This window comes from Sminthopsis crassicaudata, chromosome 3 (assembly GCF_048593235.1).
Source record: "Sminthopsis crassicaudata isolate SCR6 chromosome 3, ASM4859323v1, whole genome shotgun sequence".
Taxonomy (NCBI): Eukaryota; Metazoa; Chordata; class Mammalia; order Dasyuromorphia; family Dasyuridae; genus Sminthopsis; species Sminthopsis crassicaudata.
In genome coordinates, this window is record NC_133619.1 from 353,758,131 (window position 1) to 353,779,113 (window position 20,983).

The following is a 20,983-nucleotide window of genomic DNA, read 5'->3' on the forward strand; positions in this document are numbered from 1 at the left end:
ACTTTGCAAATTAAGAAAAGATGTGATAAGGATTTAGTAAATTGATTCATAGAAAGCTAAACTCAGAATAGAATGATTTATAAACTTGTTGCCCAGGGTCACACAGCTAGGAAGTATTAAGTCTCTGAGGTCAAATTTGAACTTGGGTCCTCCTGGCTCCAGGGCCAGTGCTTTATCCATAGTGCCATCTATTTACCCCCAATGTATTATTCATTTGTAATGTGAACTATGTTAAGATAAAGGCTGATTCTGGTCTTCTATCCTTTTTCTTAGGTGTTTCAAGAAGTCATATTATAGATAAGAGCGTTGTTTTTTGTTTTTGTTTTGTTTTGCTAAATAATCTTAGCAAAAAGATCTATGGTTCTTGAAGAATATCTTTTTTTTGAATATATTTTGATATCATTTGTTTCTTATGCTACCAACATTTCCTAATCTTATCCTTCTCTTTGCGTTCCCCATTCTCCTGCCACCTTTTAAATTAGGACTTCTTAAACTTTTTGTGTGTGTGTCATAGATCCCTGGGGCAGTTTGGTGAAGCTTATTGAGTCCTCAGGCTAATGTTTTTAAATGTATAACAGAATATAAAGGATTGCAAAAGAAAGCAATCATTGAAATGCAATTATAAACTTTTTGTTTTAAAAAACAAGATCACAGACCCCTGAATTAAGAAACCCTACTCTATAGGAATCCAAGTGTTGGAGTCAATTGCTATTTTGCCATTGACAAGTGAAAATATTTTAAGAATCTGTGTATTATAAGCTAATTAAAATCTGGTTCAAAAATCTTTTTTCAGGTAGAAAACAGAATATAAATAAATTTATTTACTGGTATTTATATGTTCAGTATTTTAATGATTTTTTTTTTTTTTTTTAAATTTAAAGGTCCTACAACAAGAGATAGAAGTTCACCTCCCCCTGGTTATATTCCAGATGAGCTACATCAGGTTGCCAGAAATGGGTCATTTACTAGTATCAATAGTGAAGGAGAGTTTATTCCAGAAAGCATGGACCAAGTAAGTAAATTAATTGTATGATTTGGAGGTGAGAGGGAAAGCAGGAGTTGTCAGAGATCACCTAGCCTTTGTTAGCAAAGATTTGCCAGGTATCTGATATGTCGTCTTTTTTTTTTTTTTCCCCCCCCCACCTATAGGACATAATCTGTAATAACTTTTTTCTAATTGAATAGCAAAAAATACAGAAAAACTCTTGCAGTTCACTAAGTTGGGAACAGTGTTTTATTTCTACTCACATTATGTAAAAATTTAGTTTATCATTGTTTTTCATTTTGAAACAAATTTTATCTACTAATTCAAAGATTATTAGTGATTTTACATGTTTCAAAGAGAAAAAGGGAAAAGTTAACAATGATTATAGTTTTTATAACTATAACTGTGACATAGAAATTGGAGGGCTTTAAAAATGTATTAATATTTTGAAAATATTACAGTTTTGAGATATTAGAGTAGAATACTTTTATTTATGGAAGCTTAAAGTAGTTACCTATTTACCTAGAGAAATTAATTTTAAACTTAAGCTCCAGAAACTTCTCCTTCAACATTATCATGGTATTCCATTTCTAGATGTTGGATCCACTTTCATTGAGCAGTCCTGAAAATTCTGGCTCAGGAAGCTGTCCATCACTTGATAGTCCTCTGGATGGGTAAGGCCCTGAATGCTTATTTGTGATAGTCAGAAAAATATGGGGGTAGTGAATATTATAGTCTTAAGCTAAACTTTAGCAAGTCACTTATGTTCTTTGGATCTTCATCTTTAAAAAAAAATTTATTTGATCAAATAAGATTCTTAAAACAATTTAAACTTCGAATTGAAGCAGATTTGTTTTTCATTTCCAATTTTATATACTCTTTTAAAAAAATATCACATTTTTATTCTGCCTATTTCCAAAAATTCTTTCAAATTCATTCAAGAAATTTATTTTCTTATCTCCATACAAAACTAAAAAGTAGTAATACTGTATAGAGCTAAAAAAATTAATAACAAAATTCACTTAGAAGCACAAAAGATCAAGAACAACTCGAGTAAAAAGAATAAAAAAGGCCCAGCAATATCAAATTTTAACTACATTACATATCATCAAAACAGTTTGGTACTGGTTGACCAACAAAAGAGTTGAAATACACAATATGTAGAAACTTATGAATCCTAACCTAGTTTTTAGTAAACCCAAAGGTTCCAGTAAGAAATCATTAGTCAACAAAACCTTCTAGTATGCTAGAAATTGTTTAGATCAATACTTCATGCCATATACCAACATAAGTTCTAACTGGCCTTAGGAACTAGATATAAAAGGGTACACCAAGCATAAGAAAGATTATTCTGACAGGAGTATGAAGGATGAATTGGTGGTAGGAGAGAATAAAGCCCTGATGACCTGATGGGAATTATAATATTATATTGGTAGATTTCTAAGGACCAATGATAGAATCTTCGGAAAAACCCACATTAACTTATCAGGAAGAGGATATCAAAGGAGTGGAGAAGGGAAGAGAGAGAAAGAGAACTACTACAGTGATGTATCTGAAGCAAAGGGAAGAAAGAATCTACTAGTAAGGAGTAGTGGTAGTGACATTCTTGGTGAGATGACTGAAAATAGGTCATTAGATTAGTAATTAGGCAATCAGATTAGTTTTAGTAGAGCAGAGAGCAAAAGCTAGATTTTAAGGAATGAATATAAGAATGATAAGAGGAAGCAAAAGCATCAATTCAAGAAAATGAATTTAAATTACTTAACAGTGAAAGATTAGAAAGAATGGAAACATTAATTTGATGATGTTGTTATCCTTTGATAGATAACTCATAAACCTTTATATACAACTCTAATCCCTTTTCAACACTCCAGTTCCACACCAGCTGCCTACTAGACATCTATACTTAGATGTCACTTAGGAATTTCAAACTAAATTTTCTAAAACTAAACCTTCTCCTTTCCATATAACCTTAATTTATTTTAATGACACCGCCTAAAAGTTATCCAAGACTCTTCCTTCTTTACCTTCATCATCTAATCATATTGCTGTCATGTCAGTTTTACTTTGATAGTATTTCTCTAAGCCTCATCATCACTTTCTAACCAAATTTACTATGAGATAATGCTAGAATTCATTATTCCATTTTTCACTTCTACATTCACAGAAACTATTCCATTTATTTGAGATGCACTCCCTTTTCATTGCTCCCTTTCTGAATCTCTGCATTCTTTTAAAATTTAGCTCAAGTACTACCTATTCCATTAATCCTATCTTAATCCTTCTTCACTTCAACAGTTGTTCATAATCGATTTTTCCCTCATGTTACATTGTATTTATCACTTACTCATGTGTTTGTGAATGTGTTTATATCACCTTAGCAGAATGTAATAAAATTTATTTTTTTATCCTTGTCTCCTCAGTATATTAAAGCACGGGCAGTGAATGAAATAGTTTATATTATACACAGAGAGAAAAGAGGGTGAGGCAGAACCTTGAATAATTGTCATTTCCCTTGAATAGTAGTCATTTTAGAGAGTTAGGTAGAAAAAGAGGAGTCATTTAGTATAATAGAGGAGAAGTTAGAGAATTGGAGTACAGCCAGAATAGTATATCTAGGAAACCTAGGGGAGAGATGCTATCCAGGAAGAGATAGGGTGACGAGTGTCAGATATTGCAAAGAGATGAGAGGCTAACCACTGAACATAGACATTTTATTTAACAAATTACAAAATGATCATTGAATTTGAGAAATTCAATGTAGTGATTAGGAATATCATGCCAAGACACAAGGTATTTACAACATTTCAGAATTTGGCTCTAACTTCTACTTGGAGCCTTATTTCTATTCTATTCCCCTACAGAAATTTTATGTTTCAGCTAAATTCAACCACTAGCCATTTCTCAGAGATGATATTCTATCTTTTAACTTAATGCATTCACAGAGGCCATCCCCTCCCCTATATGTGCTTCCTCTTTATCTGCTTCTCTGAATTCTTTTCTTCCTTCAAGGCTCTGTGTCGCCAATCAATTCTCTTCCTCCTCAATTTTACTTCTCCTGTACTTAATTGTGGATATGATCAGTCCTCCCAAAAAATTTTAAGCAAGTATCTTGAGGACAAGAACTATTTATTCTTTTTTTTTTTTTCCCCCCTTTTGTAATGCAGGCACTAACTAAGCAAAGTGCCTCATATGTGGATATTTACTGAATGCTTTGAGTTGAATTGCCTTGAATGTATAATATTTTAAGATATATCATAGCTATAGTATCAGACATGGTACATGCTTAATTTTCAGTTACCAAGGAACATGAAATCTGAGGTTGTCATGTAACTGGTTTGCTAATTGGAAAGCAAAACTGTTAAGATTTCTTTTTTCCAAAATATCTAGATTAACTGTGGTGGGTTTTGTTTTTTTTTGGGGGGGGGTTGTTTTGTTTTGTTTTTTTTCATTTCAGTTGTTTTGGTAGATAACAACCATTGTCTCTAAATTACCTTACCATTAGAATACTTGTTGTTTACTCCACACTCTAATATGTTGTCTTATACAAAGAAAGTTTATGAGTGAAATTTCAGGGGCAGTTTCAATAATTTTTATGTTTTAGATTCCAATATTGCTAATTAAAATCTCTGTTTGCCATTACTAATTTTTCTGTTAATTATTTTTTGTATATTGCATTTTACATTTATAGTGACAGCTATCCCAAAACTCGAATGCCAAGAGCACAGAGCTATCCAGATAACCATCAGGAATTTACAGGTTAGATTATACAGATTCCAGATTTTAAAATTGATTTTATTTTATATACAAAGTGGTGTTTTATGTAAATGGAAAAAATATTAAAGAAAATTTTTAAAGGTACAAAATTATTTTTTTCAATGGAGAAACAGTTTATAAAGTACATTTTTTAAAAGTCATGCCTACTTACTAGATTTATTTGTCCAAATTTAATGGGAGAAAGGACTATTGACATACAGAGAAATTAGGGTACTTTGCTACCCTTTTATATGGGGGAAGAGTTTCTGAGTTATATTCTGGACTAATCTGGATTTTATTTATTGTATATATATGTATATGTATCTAGAAAATGTCTAAGCTAAATTGATGCAATGTTGAGAGTTTTTTGGTAAGACAAAAATAATATACTGTATAGGTATGGGGTTTGCAGTTATATTTTAAGATTACTGTGTTTTTCTTTTTCTCTCAGATTATGATAACCCTATCTTTGAGAAATTTGGAAAAGGAGGTACTTATCCTAGAAGATATCATGTATCATATCACCATTCAGACTATAATGATGGTAAGTTACTTTCATTTTTTAATTCAGAATCTTTACTAAAAATCCATTTTTAATAGTTTTTCTAAGTAATTTGCTAGTTTTCTATTCATCTTAAAATTTTATTTTTTTTCCTAATTAACATTAATCTCCTAGGCATTTGGTTTTCTAATGTTCCCCAAAAGTATGTGAAATTGGCTAATAACTTAAAATGACATCTATAGTACAATATTTTTATAACAAAAGCCATTCTTGTCTCACTTTGGCCTTTGGCTTCTCCTGTCTGTCCGCTTTTTTCATTTGTGTTACAGTTCTTTCTTTCTCTAGTTTCCTTATTTTTGTTTTATAATGTCAAAAATATGTAATCTTGAATTAATTGCTTTGTAGAAAAGTATTATAATAAACTTAAAAGAATGCAATTATATGGCTGCTAATATTGTTTCCTGGCTTGGGCACAGAAAAAACTTGCATTATTCCCTGGAATACAAATTTTAAATAATTTAAAATTTAACACCATTAATAAATTATAATGTAAATTTTAAAATTATTTTATAGGTCGTAAGACTTTTCCAAGGGCCAGAAGGACTCAAGTGAACAGCTTCCGTTCTCCAGTCAGTTTCAGTCCTACTGATCGTTCATTAAGTACTAGTAGTGGAAGCAGCATCTTTACCCCAGAGTATGAAGATAGCCGAATGAGAAGGGGGAGTGATATAGAAAATCCCACTCTGACTGTAATGGACATAAGCCCCCCCAGTCGCTGTAAGTAGTAGTAATTAGTGCATCATAAATGAATTTTATAGTGAAGGCTTAACCAATTTAGGAGTCTTATTTCTAGTCTACTGAGTTGTAAATGATAGTGCTGCTAAATTTATCTTATACTAATAAGAATATGGTGTTTGACTCTATTGTGAATGTGTTATAGAAATTACTTAGCTTCCATTTCAAAGAGGTGGTAATGTTAATAGTTCAGATCATGTACAGTTTATTTAATTTTGTTTATATTTAAAGCTTGGTACTTGAAAACCCTAAGGTGACTTTTTTCAAGTTACAAAGCTTATAAAGAAGATAGGATTTTAAGACCTTTAAAATGTGTTCTAAACTAGAATCTTACCATCATAAATTCAGAACTGGAAGGGTACCCAGAGGCTAGGCCATAAAGTTCATATTCCTAATTTTACAGAGGAGGAAACTAAGGTTGAGTGAGATTCAGTGACTTTTCCAAGGTCACACAGCAAATAAATATCTGAGGCACAATTTTAAACTGACTTCCTCTTTTTTCCAATTCCACCACAGGGATGGACTGCCAGTAGAAAAGATGAAATGTTTTGCCTCTTAACTTCCAGCTCAGTATTTTGTCATTGGGGGGGGGGGGGGGAAGAAGTGGTGTGCTTATTAACTATTATTTAAAATTTAAAATTCAACTTTTTTTTTTTTTAATCTTGTGGCTAAAAGCTTAAAGAAAAAACATTTGTTACAGAACATACTTTGTTAAGTAATCTTATGGCATTTCTCAAAGACAATTCTTTAAATTTTCAGCTTCTTTTTCTATTATTTTTCACACTTTAGACATGCCAGCAAATAGCTTAAAAGAGCAACATTTTCTCTAAGGAGAAAAAAGAAAGTATGTCTTTGTTTTTTAACATGTATGTTAGTTTTAGTTTCTGAAAGCTTTTCTTTATTAAGCTGAACATAATAATTTAGCTTTAATGCCCTTACTCATTTGATTTCTGATTTATGTTATTAACTATGACCTACTAAGTAAAACATCTATTTTTTTCAGCACCAAGAGCACCAACTAACTGGAGACTGGGTAAATTGCTTGGTCAGGGAGCCTTTGGCAGAGTATATTTATGTTATGATGTTGATACAGGAAGAGAGCTGGCTGTTAAACAAGTTCAGTTTGACCCCGATAGTCCAGAGACTAGCAAGGTAAGACCCATCCTATAAACTGTGATTACATCAACACATTGAATTAAATTTAATAGGCAGTGATATTTTCTACTTTCTCTTAATATAAATCATTTCAGTTCTCATTGAAAGGTTTTGCAATGATTATTCTAAAATTTTTACGATGTGAATTTTCCAAATCTGATTCAGTATATATTTTTTAAATAATAGCTTTTTATTTTTGAAATACATGGAAAGAGGGGCAGCTAGGTGGCACAGTAGATAGAGCACCAGCTCTATCTCAGACACTTAATATTTCCTAGCTTTGTGACCCTGGGCAAGTCACTTAACCCCAGCCTTAAAAAAAAAAAAAAAAAAAAAAAAGGAAAGAAAGAAAGAAAGAAATACATGCAAAGATAGTTTTTAACATTCACCATTGAAAAATCTTGTGTTCCAAAATTTTGTCCTTTCTTTCTCCCTACCCCTTTCCCCAGACAGCAATTAATTAATTCAATATAATGTGAACATGTGCATTTCTTCTAAATACATTTCTACATTTGTCATGCTGCACAAGAAAAATCAAATAAAAAAAAACATGGGATCCATATTCAGTCCCCATAGTTCCCTTTCTGGATGCAAATGTGTCTCTTCATCATAAGACTATTGGAATTGGGCTGAATCATCTCATTGTTGAAAAGAGCCAAGTCTATCAAAGTTTATCATCACATAATCTTATTATTGCTATATACAATGTTCTCTTGGTTCTTTTCACTTAAATTACCATCAGTTCAGGTAAGTCTTTCAAGGCCTTTCTGAAATAAGTTTTGCTGCTCATCTCTTATAGAACAGTAATATTCCATACTATAATACAAACATAAAATACTATTAGAAATAATAATAATATACAATAACTTATTCGGCCATCTTCCAACTGATAGGCATTCACTCAGTTTCCAGTTCCTTGCCGCTACAAAAAGGGCCGCCACAAACATTTTTTGCAGTGGATGATTATAGTTTTAACCACTAATTAAAGATAAAGTTTCTGTTATCAAAGCACAGCTTATGGGTGTTTTTATATATATATAAATATATAATTTTCATATATATATATATATCTATATATAGTTATATATAGATATAGATATAGATATATATACACACACACACACATAGTATGTTATTTCCCAATGAGTATTTTAAAGCAAACTCTGCATCTTTTTAATTATCTAGATTTGTTATGTCACATCTTTGAGCTGTAATTGTTCTAAACATCTTATAAGATTTACTATACATTATTTTTCAGGAAGTAAATGCACTTGAGTGTGAAATTCAATTGTTGAAAAACCTGCTGCATGAGCGAATTGTTCAGTATTATGGCTGCTTACGGGATCCCCAGGAAAGAACCCTTTCCATATTTATGGAATATATGCCAGGGGTAAGTTAATGAGTCTTTTAAGAAAGTGTTTGTTATTCAAGATATGTTTTCCAGGGGCAGCTAGGTGGCGCAGTGGATAGAGCACCAGCCTTGAATTCAGGAGGACCTGAGTTCAAATCTGGTCTCAGACACTCAACACTTCCTAGCTGTGTGACCCTAGGCAAGTCACTTAACCCCAGCCTCAGAAAAAAGTGGGGGGGGGGGATATATTTTCAAAAAAAAGCATACAAAAGTTTAAGACCCAAAATAATCTTTTTGGTAATAAATGTATTTAGTAGTGTAATAATGTATGTAAAAGTGTAATGACAAAGAAAGACTGAAAGAATATGCGGCCTTAAATGAAAAGTTAAATGAGTTATAGGAGAAAAATAATAAAATTATACAAGTGGGGCACCTCAATTTTTCCCTCTCAGAACTAGATAATCTAAGAAAAAATAAACGAGAAAGAAGTTAAAGGGATGAATAGAATTTTAGGAAAGTTAAATAATCGGTTTTAGAGAAAATTGAATGGGAATAAATAGAAATATATTTTTTTTTCTCAGTAGTACATGGCACCTTCATAAAAATTGATCATCTTTTAGAGCATAAAAAGCATCCTAAAAATGCAGAAAAATTAAAAGTGTCCTTTTCAGATCATAATGCAATAAAAATTACATTCTATAAACGAATATGGAATCCTAATTTAAAGTACTGAGTGTGCATAGATAGATTTGAAAAAAACAAATTAAAAAAAGATCTTGTGTCTCTCATAAATACAATAAAGGTCTTTATCACTGCCTTCGCAGTGGAACTGTACTTCTAGAAAGCTGTACTCATTTTCTCCACCATACACTGGTTGCTGGACTTCCCTGTATTTTTAGCTGTATCATATGTGTTGCATTACTCAGACTTACCCAGCTATGAGCAAAAAACCCTTTAAAATAAAAAGGGAAATACCATCAACCTCAGATTCTGAAATATATACAGCTATAATATATACCTAAAAGCTCCAAATTCAGGTCCCAGTGACTATCACAGAGAAATTAATAAAAATTAATTAAAACCCTCTCTCTCTCTCTCTCTCTCTCTCTCTCTCTCTCTCTCTCTCTCTCTCTCTCTCTCTCTCTCTCTCTTTTTTTTTTTTGCTGAGGCAATTGAGGCTAAATGACTTACCCCAGGTCTTCCTGATTTCAGGGTCAGCACCATTTCCATTTTTTATATTAAAAAGTGCCTTAGTGTTTATTGCAGCCACCATTAACATCTCAATAAAGAATACCACATATTGTAGAATGTCAAAAACAAATTGGAAAGTAAATAATCTAATTCTAAAAGAATGAGTGGGTAAAATAACATCATAAAAACAATTTCATTAAAGAGAATGACAACAAATGAGATAGATACATTACCAAAATTTTGGGGATACAGCCAAAGCAGTACTTAGGGGAAATATTATGCATCAGTAAACTAGGTGGAAGAAAAAAAAAGCAGATTGATTAACTAGGCATGGAACTTTTTATCCCTCTACTTTGTTCAGGACTTTACTTCTTAATGATGTGTCATATTCTTTTTTCTTTTCTTTCTTAACATAGGGTTCAATTAAGGACCAGTTAAAAGCATATGGAGCTCTTACCGAGAATGTGACCAGGAAATACACCCGGCAGATTCTGGAGGGAGTTCACTACTTGCACAGTAACATGATTGTACATAGAGATATTAAAGGTTATTATTAAAGCATTTTCATTTCTAAACATATTTATACCCTATATTTAAATATATTTGTAAAAAGGTGGGGGAGGGAAGGAGTTAAAAATTAAAAAACTACTAGTGAATTTCAGAAGCAGAATTAAAATCCCCAAAATAAATAAGTTATAATTGAAAAAAAGTTATTGGTTCAAAATATTGACTTCCCTACAAAAAGGTAATATTAGTGATGCTGTATTTCAGGAAAATAGCTTTCTAATTCATTTGCCAATGCTTTTTAGGGTGCTTTCCTCACATCAACACAGGTAAATAAATAATACAAGCATACCTAAATTCCAGAGAAGACAATTGAGACTTCAGCAAAATAATTTTTCCAAAGATACAAATATAAAGTGTCAGAGACATAATTATAACTTGTTAGGAATTCTAATTCTAAGTTCCACTGCCTTTTAATATGATTGGAACATAATTAGAAAGCCAGTAGTTAAATAAATCAGGAACCATTTATTAAGTATTTACTGTGTGCCAGGCACTCAGCTAAGTGCTGGAGATATATATATATATGGAAAATGCAAAATGACCCCTAACCTCAAGGAGCTTTTTCTAATGCAAGAGATAACATGTATATAAATAGGTACTTACAGAAAAGTGGTAGGTTATTTTAGAAGGAAATGTTATTTAAGCTGAGTGTTAAAGAAGAGACAACATGCAAACAGCTATGTACAAACAAGCTATATAGGATAAATAGCAAATAATCAACCAAAGGAAAGTAATAGAATTAAGAGATTGAAAAAGGTTTCCTATAAAACATGAGACTTTAACTGATATTTGAAGTAAACTAGGGAAGCCAGGAGGCAGAGAAGAGAAAAGAGGGATGGCCAATGAAAATGCTTGGAGTCAAAAGATGAAATGTCACTCAGGGAAAAATGCTGTCACTGGAAAGAATACATGGTAGGGTAAAGGGAGAGGGAGCCTTAGAGAGGGAGAGAGAGCTGAGATTCAAGGATTTTATACACTAAATAAAGGATTTTATATTTAATGGTAGATACAGTAGTCACTGGAGTTTACTGAGTAAGGGGTTGACATATCCACCCAAACTTTAGAAAAATCACTTTAGTGTCCTTTAACAACTGAATGATGATTGGACTATAGTGGGGAAAGACTTGAAGTGAACAGACCAACCTGCAAATTATCTTAATAGTCTATGTGTGAAGAGATAAACCTGCACCAGGATAATGGCAGTTTTAAAAGATAACAAATTGAAAACAAATTGAATATGTAAGAGTGAAAAGTCCAGAATGACAATAACATTGTGAGCCTAAGGGACTGATAGGATAGTTATGCCCTAGGCAGACATAGGGGAAGTTTGAAAGGGGAGAAGATTTAGGTCAGGGAAGACTTTAAGTTCAGGTTTGGACATGTTCAGTTTAAGATATTTATAGGACATCCGGTTCAAAATGTCTAATAGCCATTTGAAGATGCAAGACTGGAGACAGCAGAGAGGTTAAGGCTGAATAAATGGATTTGAGAAATCCCAGCAAAGAAATAATTGAATTCATGCACTCTGATGAGAGCACCAAGTGAAATAATATGAAGAGAGAAGAGAGAGGATCCAAAGCAGAATCTTGTAGGATATCCATGGTTAGTATGACATATATGAAAATCCAGTAAAGGATACTGGAAAGGAGTGATCAGATAGATAGGAGAAGAACCAAGAGAGAGTACTCACACCTCTTCAGTAGTCCCTGCCCTTGGGATCTTTCCTTTTCTTTGATTAGGGGAGAAGTAAGATGAAAATTGGAGAGCTCTGCCCAAATCCTCCACTATTTGAGGAGGCTACCAAGGGCATTTTCCCAATCGTTCTGAAACATAACTCTGGGAGGATTTCCTTCTTTGACTATAAGATTTCATCATGCCCTAGGTACTATTAAGCTTCTTTCCTTCCTTTTCAGCTTTTTTCATATTGTCTTCCTCTTAGATGGTTAATTTCTAGTTTTTAGAGGAAGAAATTAAAGTTATAGCTATATGAAAAAAAATACTTTAAAATCAGCATAAATTAGAGAATTACAAATCAAAACATCTATCAGATTGGCAAAGTTAACATAAAAAAAAAAAAATGACATGCAGAAAGAGCTGTGAGAAAACAGGGCACTCATAATTATTGATGGATCCGTGAACTAGTCCAACCATTTTGAACTCTGCCCCAAAAGCTATTAAATTGTGTATATCCTTGGCTCCAGTAGTATTGCTACTTAAAGTCTATACCCTAAAAAGACCAAAGAAAGGAAAATAAAACATATGTTCGAAAGTATTTCTGCTTTTTTTGTGGTAGCAGAGAATTAGAAACTGAAAAGTTGACCATCATTTGGGAAATTATTAAACAATATGATGGAATAATTTAAAGAAATGATGAAGGAAATGGTTTCAGAAAAACCTTGTAAGACAGTACGAACTGATGATGTCAGGTAAAATGAGCTGAAACAGGAGAACAGTTACAGCAATGCTGTAAAGATAGTCAACTGAAATCAGCACAATGCCCAACCCCATTTCCAAAGAAATCATGTTGAAATATTCTGTCTACTTCCCAATACAGAAGTGATAGACTCAGAGGACAAATCAAAATACTTTTTTTTTTTTTTTTTCATTTTAGAGGGTACATGGTGGGGCTATGACTAATAGGAAGAATTTTCTTTGCCTCACTATACTTATTTGTAATAAGCTTTATTTTTCTTAATTTCTCAATAAATGGGAAAAGGGGAAAAATAATTTAGAACTGACAAAATATTTTAAGATTAAACTTAAATAAAAGAAGATATTAAGAGAAGAAAAAGTAGTGGCATCTGAGGAGAGGAAGTAGGGGTATCTATTATACATGACTTTTTCAAAGAAGTTAACCAAAAGGGCATAATAAGAAATAAGGAATGATAGCCAGAGTAAATGGATGGACTGAGGGTTTTTTGAGAATAGGGAGATATGGGCATGTTTGTAGGCAATAGGAAAGCAGCCTTTAGAGAGGGAGTGATGGGAGATAAGTTAGAGAATGAGGATGATAATAGTCCAATGTAATAGAGATGAGATGGGAGTAGGATGACTTGTACATGTAAGGAGTTTGCTTTGGCAAGGAGAAGAAGGGCGCCTCATCATTTGAGATAGGACAAAGGAGGAAATTGTGGCAAAGTGACATAAGATAAGGAAAAGGGTGAGAGGGAGCTCTGAGTGAATTGACCTTAATATTTTCAGCAAAGTATGAGGCAAAGTTCTGAAAGTTTAAGGAGGAATAAAGAGGTTTGGAAGAGCTATGGTGGTAAGTGAGATAGAGAAGTATAAAAGGACTGAGTAACAGCAATGAGAGCATAGTTGAGGTAATGTAACATAAATTTGTAGTGTACTCATTTGGTATGGGAAATATCCTGCAGTCCATCAGAGCAAAGGGAGCAGGTAGTAAGAGTGATCTTACAGGTAAGGTTTGGCAGCTCAGTAATATTAAAAAAGGTCCAGGGGTGGGGGGGAAGGGAAATGGGACAGGAAAATCAAGTGAAGAAGAGAATGGCTAGTACAGGAATGATAGCCTAGGAGAAAACTGAGAGATCAAGGGATTGAAGGTTTTGATGTGGCCAAAGTGTTCCTTAACCTTAAAGTTCGTGAAGATAAGCAATATGTAATGTGTATATATTCCTATCAAAGATAGAAAAAGGGCAGCTTGTGAAGTGCTGGAAATGCTTAATTAAGTAGGCAATGGAACATAGTCACTTTAAAAATCATTTGATCACTGAAGGAAAGATGGAGTGGAGAGAAACTTGAAACAAAGAGACCAGTTAGAACTATTAGAATAGTTCAAGAGAGAGATGATGGGGTCCTAATCTATGGAGTTGAGTATATGAGTGGAAAAAGGGGAACACATATGAAAAATATAGTAAAGTTTAAAATAATTATATGAAAAATGTCATAGAAGTTAGAAATAATTATCATATCAAACGCTTCATTATCTTCCCCCAAAACTCACCCCTTTTCTGAACTTTCCTATTATTGTCCAGGGCAAAAGCAACTTTCTTGTTAGCTTTGGTCAATTGACATTTATTTCTACCTATATGACATTTTTCACATATGATCCTTTCTTCATTCCATAGCCATTCTCCCCCTTCTTCCTTCTCCTTCCCCCCTCCCCCCCATTAGTCTGTGACTCGTATTTTTCACCTTGGAATTAGAGCATTTTTAGTAAACATAAGCAACCAATTCATTGGATTAGATGATCTCTAAGACTAGATCAACTCTTTCAGTACAAATATCTTTATGATTCTAGGAATTCTTGGAATTTTTTTTTAAACAAAAGAATTGAACTATGACTTTATCCCATTAAAAGGACTTGCAAAGACAATAATAAAATATACAATGACACTAAAAAACACTTGAATTTATGTGGTAATTTAATGTATTATAGTGAACAGGCTTAGGCCAGGCTTCATTTTCATTACACATGCCACAATACCTTATTCAGTGGGCTAAGTTTATCAGAGCAGGTGGATGATTTCTATATCAGTTAGCTTTGATTAAATGTTATTGTAGAAGTTGTAAGTCATTATAATAAAATAAGAAATACAAATAGATAACAGCAAGCAAGGAGTCTGTAATTAAGGGGAAATAATTAAAGTGAAAAAATAAGATAACAATAAAACTTCAAAAAATAAAAGGACTCGTTGATACTGTTCCTTATAAGTTTATTAGAAGCCTGCCTATAAAAAAATAATCAGTTGAAAGGATTTGTTTTTTATTTTACAGGAGCAAATATTCTTCGAGATTCAGCAGGAAATGTGAAACTAGGGGATTTTGGTGCCAGTAAACGACTTCAGACAATCTGTCTGTCTGGTACAGGAATGAAGTCTGTCACAGGCACTCCATATTGGATGAGTCCTGAAGTTATCAGTGGGGAAGGTTATGGCCGAAAAGCAGATATCTGGTAGGTTTTTTAATAAGCTAGATTTTAATGAGTTGTTACTTCTTTTTCCATCTGTCTACCAACAAACCAAAGTTAGTAAAACTTAAATTCTTTTGTCCTGGGATGGCTAGGTGGTACAGTGAATAGAACACTGGCTTTAGAGCCAGGAGTTTCTGAATTCAAATCGAACCTTAGATTTTGTGTGACTCTAAACAAGTCATTTAATCCCAATTACCTCCCTCCTTCCCCAAAAAATCTACAATAGGATATTCTTATATACTGTAACTTCTAGAAATATTTACTTTTTAATTTTACCTCTGCCAAATGATCCTATGTTTAAAAACTGTATTAAAAGATTGAAGGTTTTTGCTTTAGAAGTATGATAAATCTACTCATGCATAATTTTTCCCTCCATTTTCTCCTCTTTTCACATATTATGGAAGTATTTAAGTAACTTGTTTTAAGATTCTTAGAAGATAAAGGGAGAAAAGTGACTAATTTGACCATACTTGAAAAAAATCTCTTGCCTACAATTTGTGTATAAAAACTGTCCTTGTCAAGAATGACAAAGAAATTAACCTGTGAGATTAATTTAATTAGTTAATTAATTAAAGCTATGAGAAATTAATATGTTTATGCTAATAAAGAAAATTAGCTGTCTGATAAAAATAGCTTTATTTTTAATTAATTTTTTTTCAATTAAGCCTTTATTTTCTCCTCCTTCTATGTCTCCTGTTCTTATAGAAGAAAGAAAACAAGAAAAGCAAACCCTTGTAACAAATGTGCATAATCACACAAAATAAATTTCCTCATTAGCTGTGGCCAAATACCTTCATACTTTGAGTAGTAGGAATTACTTATTGACTTAAATGAGTGTGGCATTTCTAAGACTTCTAAATTTCTTAAAACTCCATTTCTAATTGTCCTCCCATTTTTGATTATAAGATCAGAGATCTAGAACTAGAAGGGGTCGGAGAGGCTGTGTGGTTAAATTCCCGCATTTGAGATGGAGAAAAGAAGGCCAAGCTAAGTGGCTGGTACTGATCGCTTGGAGGGCTCCTGGTGGGGCATCCTAGAGAATATAGCAGCGTTATAGGAAGGCATTAAGTGACAAGACATGAGGATTACATCGTACCAATTATTCTAAGAAATAGACTAGTTTCCCTAAAGCTTAGCTTTTAAGGAATCTTTCCCTTTTTTCTGGTAATAAATTCCATGACCAATATCACGTCCTATGATACAACATAAAATTATTTTTATATTTAGAAAAGATTATAGTAGACATTCGTTATCTAAAGGGTTTAGAGTTAGAGGTGTGTTTTGTTCTTAGCTAGCATTAAGTATCTCCTATGTTCCAGACACTGTGCTAAATACTGGGGATACAAGAAAAGGAAAACAGGTTGTACTCTCAAGATTACAATCTTAATGGGAGAGACAAATAACTATGGTTCAAATAAGATATATATGTATATATAGAGAGAGATATGATAAATTGGGTATACTGTCAGGGGGGAGTCATTAAAATTAAAGAGGCTTCTTGTAGAATGTACAATTTCTGCTGAGATGTGAAGGAAATCAGAGAAACTTGGAAGCGGAGATAAACAAGAAGAGCATATCTGGTGTGGAAGACAGCCATCAAAATGCTCAGAGTTAGTAGATGAAGCTTTTTGTTTGATGAACAACAAGGCCATTGTCACTAAGAATATCTAATGAGAAATTAAGTGTAAAACTGAAAAGATAGGAAAGACCCCCCCCCCCTTTTTAGAGGTTTTTGAAAGCTTTACAGAGAATTTTATATTTGATCCTGAAAATAATAGGGAGTCACTAGAGTTTATTGAATTGGGAATGGGGATGAGAGGTGGTCAGACCTGTGTTTTAGGAAAATCATTTCGATAGCTGAGTGAAGATAGTCTGGAGTGGGGAGAGACTTGAGGCAGTCATAAGCCATAAGACTATTTCAGTAGCTCAGGCATGAAGTGGTAAGAGTCTACTTTGGGATGGTATTGGTGACAGAGTAAAGAAGAGGGCATACACAAAGGATATTGTTAAGATAGAAACGACAGAACTTAACCACTAATTGGAGGTGAGGGCAGAGGTAAATTGGAGGTGAGGGCAGAGGTAAATAACACCTAGATTATGAAAGGATCATAGTACCTAAGCAGTAAAAAGGAAGTTAAGAAGGGCAAGGGGGAAAAGGAGTAAGTTCATTTTTGAACATGTTGAATTTGATGTCTATATGAGACATCCAGTTTAAGATGTCTAAAAGATAGTAGAAAATATAAAAGTGGAGGATAGGAGAGAGATTGGAACTGAACAGGTAGATTTGAGAGTCAATTGCATAGAGATGGTACCTGATGAAAAGCACCAAATGCAATAATATTAGAGGGAGAAGAAGAGAGTCTAGGATAGAACTTGGGGAGACCCCCATGGTTAGTGGGCATGCCCTAGATGAAGATCCAGCAAAAGAGATAGAAGATGAGATAAAATGCTAGCAAGAAGTAGAATATCAAGGAGAAAAGAGTGATTGACAGCAATAAAGACTGGTCAAGAATGATAAAGATAGAGAAAAGTCTAGTAGATTTAGCCATTAAGGGATCACTAGTAACTTTGGAGAGTCTACAGTTAGACAGAAAAATAGTTAATACAGATTATTTTTAAAAATAAGAGTTCTAAATGAAAATATAATTTTCTCCAGCTGAAATTATCTCCTGTTTACATCTTAACTCTTCCATGAAGCTTTCTCAGATCCTCCCTTTGCCAAATCAAAGATGTTCCTTTCTTCTTACAGCATTTTGTTCTTTTATGCACATTCATACACTTTTATTATACCAATTTACATATATATCTATAAGCTCCTTAAAGGAAGAGATCATATCTTATTTAGCTTCATAACTTTCTTAGCACCTAGTACAGTGGGTTTTCAATATACGTTAATTGAACTAAATATAAATAGCATTTAAATTAAGTGGTATAGTTAATCATTATTTAAAGGCACATTTTAATACCCATGTATATTTTCTACAATAATGCTTTAGGAAAAATATTCTGAATACAAATCAAGTTATAATTGGTTTTAACATATAGGCTTATTGTTGTTTTTAACTTTAAATATGTTGTAGTTCTTTCAGGCTATGCAGTTTGTCTAAATAACCAATTTTTGCTCTTTTTTAGGAGTGTGGGCTGTACTGTGGTAGAAATGCTAACTGAGAAACCACCTTGGGCTGAGTTTGAAGCAATGGCTGCCATATTTAAAATTGCTACTCAGCCAACCAATCCAAAGCTGCCACCTCATGCTTCAGACCATAGCCGAGATTTCCTCAAGCGGATTTTTGTAGAGGCCAAATTGAGACCATCAGCTGATGAACTCTTAAGGCACATGTTTGCGCATTACCACTAGCACTGAGTGCTAGTCAGTGCCTCTACCTAGCTCAGATCTACTGCTTCTACCGTCTCTCTGACTGCACTTTTTTCTTTTTATAAAGAGAGAGAGAAAAAAGAGGAAAGAAAAAAGAGGGAAAATATTTCTCTTGATTCTTGGTTTCATTAAGTTGTCTAAAAATCTCACATTTTTTATATTTGAAAACTTTTCTCCTATCAGGACTTGAAAGTTTGTTTTTTTTGGTTTTTTTTTTATAATGTACTGATGTGATTCTCAGAGATAAAGCACTTTAGTACATATTCATCATTATTTAAAAAAAAAAAAACAAGCAACAAAAAGAGACTGTAAAATTCTTAAGGATTAGATAGCCTTTTTTCATACTCCTGACACATTTTTAGTGAAGGGAGATGAAAAATGATAAATAAAATTACTTCTTATTTCCATTATTTAGTGATAGTTGTTAAAATAGATCCGCACACCTGGGGTTGGACCTCAGAATAGATTAGATTACTGATAGACTTAAATCATATAGACTTCATCATGAGTGTGTATGCCCCGCCATGTCTTAGCTTCTGCCTGCCTCTACTTTGCTGAAAAGACCACATGTTGCAGTAAAATATAAATTTCTAAAAGATGTGTTTACTGTCACACTTAACTGCTAGAGAGCCAGAATTATAAGTAAATCCACTATAATAGGTCCATCTTTCTGGAGAAACAAGTTTGAGGGTTAGCCTTCTAGTGAAAAATGAACTCACTACTATATTTTTAAACCATATATGGAAAGTCAGCAAGAAATTCTGTTCAAAGCAAAATGTAAGAGAAAAATATTTTTCTTAAATGATGTGAATAGACCAAATTGTATGTCTCCTACAATGAATAGTCAACAGTATAGTAAAAGGACAAAACTGTTCAGTATTTTCTGTTGTACTTTGAGAGGGAAGAGATCCCCAACTAATTGAAAATAGAGGCGAACTAAATACAATCAAAAACATGTATATATTCTTCCTTTCTGTAGCTCCCATTTCTTTGTAAATACCTTCCAGCCTAGGGGAATCCATGCTTTGAAAGGTGTTGTCTTAGCAGAAAATGAAAATCATGCCTTCATGGCATGTAAAGAGCAATAAGATACTTGGAGAAGAAAAAAGCATATAATCTCAATTGTGTACCTAAAAACAATAATTGAAAAAGGTTGTCTGCAAAAAAAAGGTAATATCTAAAATTCAAGAAATATCCATAAATTCAGCACAAGGATTGTCTAATAGCATTTATCACTATTTCAGAACAAGGGATAAATGTCCCAGAAAATAGAAATCCTTTTTTTCCAGCTGCACATTGCATCAGAATTACTAATCATTTAGTGACAGAAGTAAAATAGAATTGGTAGAAACTTGTATTCTATCTTTCAACCTCAGATATGAAGAAAATAAAATTTAATGTTTCCATTTATCATGAAGGACCAAGAAATTCCGCACCATATGTGTCTTTGTAATGATGGAAGATGTGACACTTCTCTCTGAGAAAAAGGAATGGATTGTGAACTTTTTTTTTAGGCCCCATGGTAAAATGAAAAATAAGGAAGATTTCAGTAATTTGGCTACTCATGTTTCTTGTGTATTGGAAGGAAAAAAATATTCCCTACCTCAAGTTTTAGAATTTGATTATTGACATGGGACACATGTAAGTAGTTGTATTATTCCTGCTGATGAGGTATATTTTTTTAAGGATTCTTAGAAAAAAAATTTTTTTTTTCTGAAACCAGTTTAATACATGTGGGTACAATGAATGCAAGACTCCCATGTAGCTTACTAAGCAGGATTATTTGCAGTTAATGTTCTCAGGAAAAAAAAAAAAAAGGTGAATTGCCAAAGCTGCTTTTTGTGTTGAGAATCAGCAGAAGCAGTTAGCAGAAGCTAAAGAAAATGCAAAATATGCAGACAATTTTGATAATTATTCTGAGAATTCATAAATTCTGGAGAAGATGAAAGAGGGAGTAGAGCATGCTGGCTTAGTTAAGTATGTGCCAGAAACAAACCCCAAGTGTGTGGATCTATTATAATCTATCTTTGATGAATAATTCAATCTCTTCTACTTAAGCACTATCATTACATATGGACCAGTGAACTTTTCTTTTGTCTCCTTTTATTGTGATTTCCCTTTGTTTCATTTTTGGTCTGTCAGGGTAACCAGCAGTGCGAAGTATGGGACAAATGGCTTTTAAATAGAAATCCTGGGAGACTGTGTGACAATAACAACAAAAAAACCTTATGGTATTCTATGTGTTCTCTTGTCTCCTTGTCCTGGGCTAAAAAGCTACAAAAATTAAGCATCTGGTCTGGGGGGGGGGGGAGCCCTTCTTTTCTACTGCTGCAGAGGACCTTTGCTTTATAAGCAAAAAAATAATAATAGTA

The 20,983-nt window shown here is 33.0% G+C and overlaps 1 protein-coding gene across 2 annotated transcripts in view; it reads left to right on the forward strand.

Moving 5' to 3' along the window:
• Positions 1 to 20,146, forward strand: part of MAP3K2 (mitogen-activated protein kinase kinase kinase 2) — a 94,483-nt gene extending 74,337 nt beyond the window's left edge. For both annotated transcript variants that reach the window (XM_074301724.1, XM_074301725.1), the window contains exons 8-17: positions 882 to 1,012; positions 1,580 to 1,659; positions 4,677 to 4,744; positions 5,193 to 5,285; positions 5,817 to 6,020; positions 7,042 to 7,190; positions 8,452 to 8,583; positions 10,152 to 10,281; positions 15,040 to 15,217; positions 18,368 to 20,146. In XM_074301724.1, the coding sequence (XP_074157825.1) occupies positions 882 to 1,012; positions 1,580 to 1,659; positions 4,677 to 4,744; positions 5,193 to 5,285; positions 5,817 to 6,020; positions 7,042 to 7,190; positions 8,452 to 8,583; positions 10,152 to 10,281; positions 15,040 to 15,217; positions 18,368 to 18,593 (1,391 nt within the window). In that variant the 3' untranslated portion in view covers positions 18,594 to 20,146. The remainder of the gene's footprint in view (positions 1 to 881; positions 1,013 to 1,579; positions 1,660 to 4,676; positions 4,745 to 5,192; positions 5,286 to 5,816; positions 6,021 to 7,041; positions 7,191 to 8,451; positions 8,584 to 10,151; positions 10,282 to 15,039; positions 15,218 to 18,367) is intronic.
• Positions 20,147 to 20,983: the final 837 nt, after the last annotated feature.